The sequence below is a fragment of the Gavialis gangeticus genome, unplaced genomic scaffold (assembly GCF_001723915.1).
Source record: "Gavialis gangeticus isolate Ggan-Ray unplaced genomic scaffold, GavGan_comp1, whole genome shotgun sequence".
Taxonomy (NCBI): Eukaryota; Metazoa; Chordata; order Crocodylia; family Gavialidae; genus Gavialis; species Gavialis gangeticus.
Window position 1 is genome coordinate 47,851,005 of NW_017729030.1, and position 4,365 is coordinate 47,855,369.

At 47.0% G+C, this 4,365-nt stretch overlaps 1 protein-coding gene across 2 annotated transcripts in view; it reads right to left on the reverse strand.

The window, feature by feature from the left end:
* SLC10A7 (solute carrier family 10 member 7) overlaps positions 1-4,365 on the reverse strand; it is a 245,318-nt gene that overhangs the window by 71,703 nt on the left and 169,250 nt on the right. The window contains exon 6 of one of the 2 annotated variants that reach the window (XM_019522164.1): positions 2,904-2,939. The exons of the other annotated variant lie outside the window; for it this stretch is intronic. Within the exon in view, the coding sequence (XP_019377709.1) occupies positions 2,904-2,939 (36 nt within the window). The remainder of the gene's footprint in view (positions 1-2,903; positions 2,940-4,365) is intronic. 2 annotated transcript variants of the gene reach the window in all.

Consider the following 4,365-nt stretch of genomic DNA (forward strand, 5'->3'; position numbering starts at 1 on the left):
ACAGACAATGGCAGCAGGGGTTAGAGAGGCTTGGTGCAGGGGCTGAAGTCCAGGAGGAGAGAAAGAGACAGAGAGGAGCTGCAGGGCAGCCTGAGTTAGTTAGCTGGTTAGGCTTCATAGAGTACCATGTGCAGTTTGGGGCTCAGATTTTAAAAAGGCCATGGAGAAGTCAGAGAGGATCCAGAGGCAGGTGATAAAAATAATACAGTGCTTGGAAGGTAAGTCGTATGAGAGGTTAAAGGAAACAGGCACGTTTAGCTTGTGGAAAAGGTGCTTGGGAGGGAACACGATAGCAGTTTTCAAATATATGAAGGGGGCTGCCATAAAGAAGCGGGAAAACACTTTCTCTCTCCTGCTGCAGGGGGCATGATGTGGACCAATGGCTTGAAGTTGCAGCAAAGTAGGTTTAGACGGGATATCAGCATAACCCTCTTCACTGTTAGAACAGTGAGGCAGTGGCATAGACTGCCTAGGGAAGTTGTGATATCTCCATCATTGGAAGTGTTTCAGAAGAGCTTGAACAAGCATTAGTCAGGGATGAAGGGATGATTTAGGACTAACTATGCCTATGATCTGCTATGGGTATTTCCTATATTTCTGGACTTTGCTAGTTACCACACGGGGCCAGGAGGGAATTTTTTTCCTCTTTCTGTTGCTACATGTGTCAGTGGTATTGTTTTAAACCAGTGCTCAGAAGCACTGGGTATTAGCTGCAGCCAGGCTGGTGATTTTGACTGGTGTGTGTCAGTGCACCTGCTGGGCCTTAAACCCAGAGGTTTCTAGCAAAAGGATCTTGCCCCTCTGCTCAGAATCAACCTGATCACCATATCTGGGGTCAGGAAGGAGTATTATTACATAAGCAGACTTATACAGATTGTGGGAGTTTTCCTCTGTAGCAGCAGCAAGGCACTGGCCACTGTTGTCCTCTTGTTTTACTTGTGGCAGGTGAGGATGTTATGTCTTGTGTGTCAGAGCTGACTGTGTAGTTTTATTCATAGGTGAGACAAGGATTTTTATAGGGTGGTTGTAGCAAGGTTGTGGCCACAGGGCCGTGCAGCCCCTGTCTGGTTCAGGCTCAGCTGCAGCCCTTCCCTTGAATCTCACCTGCTATGCCTTGCTCTTAAATGAAGGTTATAAAAGGGAGGCTGCCTGTGGGCTCTGCATAAGCCTGAGCCTATGTCGATCCCTACTGGGCCTCTCCTGGTGCCTAGTCTTGTGCCCCAAGCAAGCAGGCCCTCTCAGCCTGTCTGTACCCTGCTGAGTACCTGTCGAGGACTAGTGCTTGACTCCATACCTCCCCTACACCATGCTCCAAGCCTTGCAGGTGTTCTCCCTCTGTGATGTTGTCTACTTATGCACTCAGCCCCTTTGGGCCTTTGGACCCCCCTGGTCCATTGAGCTCCTCCTCTAGGCTCCCAGACCCCTGGTCCTACATGCCACCTCTTATCTGGGCTCTCAGACCCCTGGTTCTGCACACCACCCCTTCTCTGCACTCCTGGACCCGTGGTCCAGCACACCACCCCTTCCCCGGGCTTCCAGACCCCTGGTCCAGCACACCACCCCTTCCCCGGGCTTCCGGACCCCTGGTCCAGCACACCACCCCTTCCCTGGGCTTCCAGACCCCTGGTCCGGTGCACCACCCCTTCCCTGGGCTCTCAGACCCCTGGTCCTGCACACCACCCCTTCTCTGCGCTCCTGGACCCCTGGTCTGGCATACCACCCCTTCCCTGGGCTTCCAGACCCTTGGGTCTGCATGCTGCTCCTTCTCTGGGCTCCCCAACCCCAGTTTCTACACGCTGCCAATTCTCTGGGCTCCTGGACCCCTGGTCCAACTTGCAGCCCTTCTCTGGACTCAGGGACCCTCTGGTGTGGCTTAGCCCCTCCCCGGGCACCAGGATCCTCTGTGCGTTCAAAATAAAACAGAGGCTACTTACTTGTAAAACTCAGTCCGACCTGCCTCTGCTCCCAGGCCTGAAGAGTTGTTTATGTAAGTACCAGTCCCTTCAGGAACCTTGCTGCCCAGAGATCCTCACCTTGTGGCTGCCAGGGAGAAACTGCTTGACCAGCTCAGGCTCTGGGCTTGAGCCCTCTTCCGGTCAAGTGATTCTCTCATGAGCCCCCTGCACCACCTGCAAGCAACCTTGCAGGTTGCTAGCTCCCTTAAAGGAGCAGGCACACCCCAGTGTCCTGCTACAGTGGTATGGATAGGGATGATCCTGCCCCTGTGTAGTGGCTGGACTAAATGACCTCTGGAGGTTCCTTTCAGTCCTACTTTTCTATGATTCTATTATTCTAACTTAAGCCTTCTCAAGAGAGTTGGCAGCTCCTCAGGACCTACTTGTATGTAATATAATGTGGAACTCGATCTCAGTTAGTAATCAGGCCCTGACTTGGGACCAACTACTGAGTAAGACTCGAACAACCAGAAGTGCCTTGTTAATTTTGCCCAAAGGTTTTAGTAATCTGTCATCCTATTTCCTATATCTTACAGACCTCTTATATAAAAATACCCAGGGGTTTAACTGCCCAAGTGTGAGGCTAAATTTACCCGGACAAAACCTCAACTGGCTTTAGGCCTATTTTGGCCGTCTGATAGATTTCTTACATCATACCTTACACTGCAAGCATTTTTCTTTGACTCGGCATGTCTGACAGCATATATTTTTGTGGTACTGTCAAATGAATAGACCTAGACTTCTTAGAAAAGGAAGTAGCAGGTATTGAGTTTGATGTTACATATTTTCCATTGTCTGTTTGTAAGAAGTTATGTTTCAGTTACTGACAATAAATTCTTCTGAGTATAAGCAACATGAAATCATCAAACTTCTGTTTAAGGAATAGTATTTAACAGGTAGTGAATTAGTTTATAAAAGAGACTGGAGTTTTAATATCAAAATACTTACAAAAAGCAGCAGCAGCAGTGGAGTTATAACAATGCCCTGGAAAAAACAAAAGATGATCATCTGTTAGCCTGGAAGCAGAAATACTCTTACTGCCATCTAAAACCTTGGTGTGGAAACACAGTCTTATTGTAATTTAGCAGAAAGCTAAGCAACAAAGAAAGGACAAGTTCAGTTTAATTCTTCACTGCAAACATTCTTAAGCACCTGCATAGGAATTATTTATACTTACTGGGTGCATCTACATGAGACTTACTGTGGAGTAGAGTAATTGGCTCTGCAGTAAAACATCAGTATCTACACATACAACACTATTAGGCTGGAGTAAATTAATTTACTCTGCCGTAGCATAGCACTGACCAAAAGTGCTCTTCCACAGTGGGGCAAATACCACTACTGCAACACACATGTAGATAGGGATCCAACTGGCTAGGGCATGAGAGTGCTACAGTGTGGGGGCTGCCTGTTAGCTAGCCCTACACTGTAGCACCCTTGTGCTGGGCTGGGGGGAGCAGCCCCAGGCTGGCAGGCTTGCCCCCAGGGGTCCTCTGCCAGCTGGGGCTGTGTTGCCTCGGCTCAATGTGTTGTGGTCCCAGGCTCACGTAAAGACGCTACACCCAGGAGCAATAAACTCTGCCATGACAGTGCTGGAGTTTATTCAGGTGCCTTAATAGCACGTGTATGTACACCCAGTGTAGTTAAATCTAAATTATTTCCCTAGCTTTTCCCATTTTAGACTGGAGTCTCCCTTTCCCAACACACACAATAGGGAAGTATAGTTCACTGCCTTGTAAATCTTTTGCCAGCAAATGTGTTATAACCTAACTTGGTTAAAATGCCCCTCTTTAGAAGGAGACAGGTGGTTCAGTCCCAGGCTGCCTAAGCCACGATCCTCTCTTGAGCAAAGGCTGCATCAACTGTGATGAATTAGGTGTCGTGATTTTGTAATGTAAACTGATATCCCCTAGGAAATGAGCTGAGATCTCAAAACTCATTTCACTTGATTAGACTCCATGTCTCAGTGGTGGAAGGCAAGTCTTTCATCTAATTTAATCACACAGGACCACCTTAGCTCTCCACATCCCCCAGGCAGAGACAGGCAAAAGATTTGTTTTCTTCACTGACAGGGAACAGGTTTAAGGCTGATGATTGGACAAAATGCAAGACTAAGTTTCACGAAGGCAAATCTTAAAATGAGTTGTTTGGGCTGGGAGTTGACATGCTTCAGTTTCACAGCTGTAAATGGCAATTCTCCTTCACCCTTCCATCACACATCAATATTTTATTGTGATTTGATAAAACCACCCTGTCATTTAATACATATAAATTCACAAATCTTAGTTAGAATGTATATTCTAATCCAAGTTTATTATTCTTCAAAATATTTATTAGACATCCTTATTCCATAAATTATTTGAAAACTCTATTTATTTTCCAACTTGTTTATGCCAGTCTATCTTTGGTT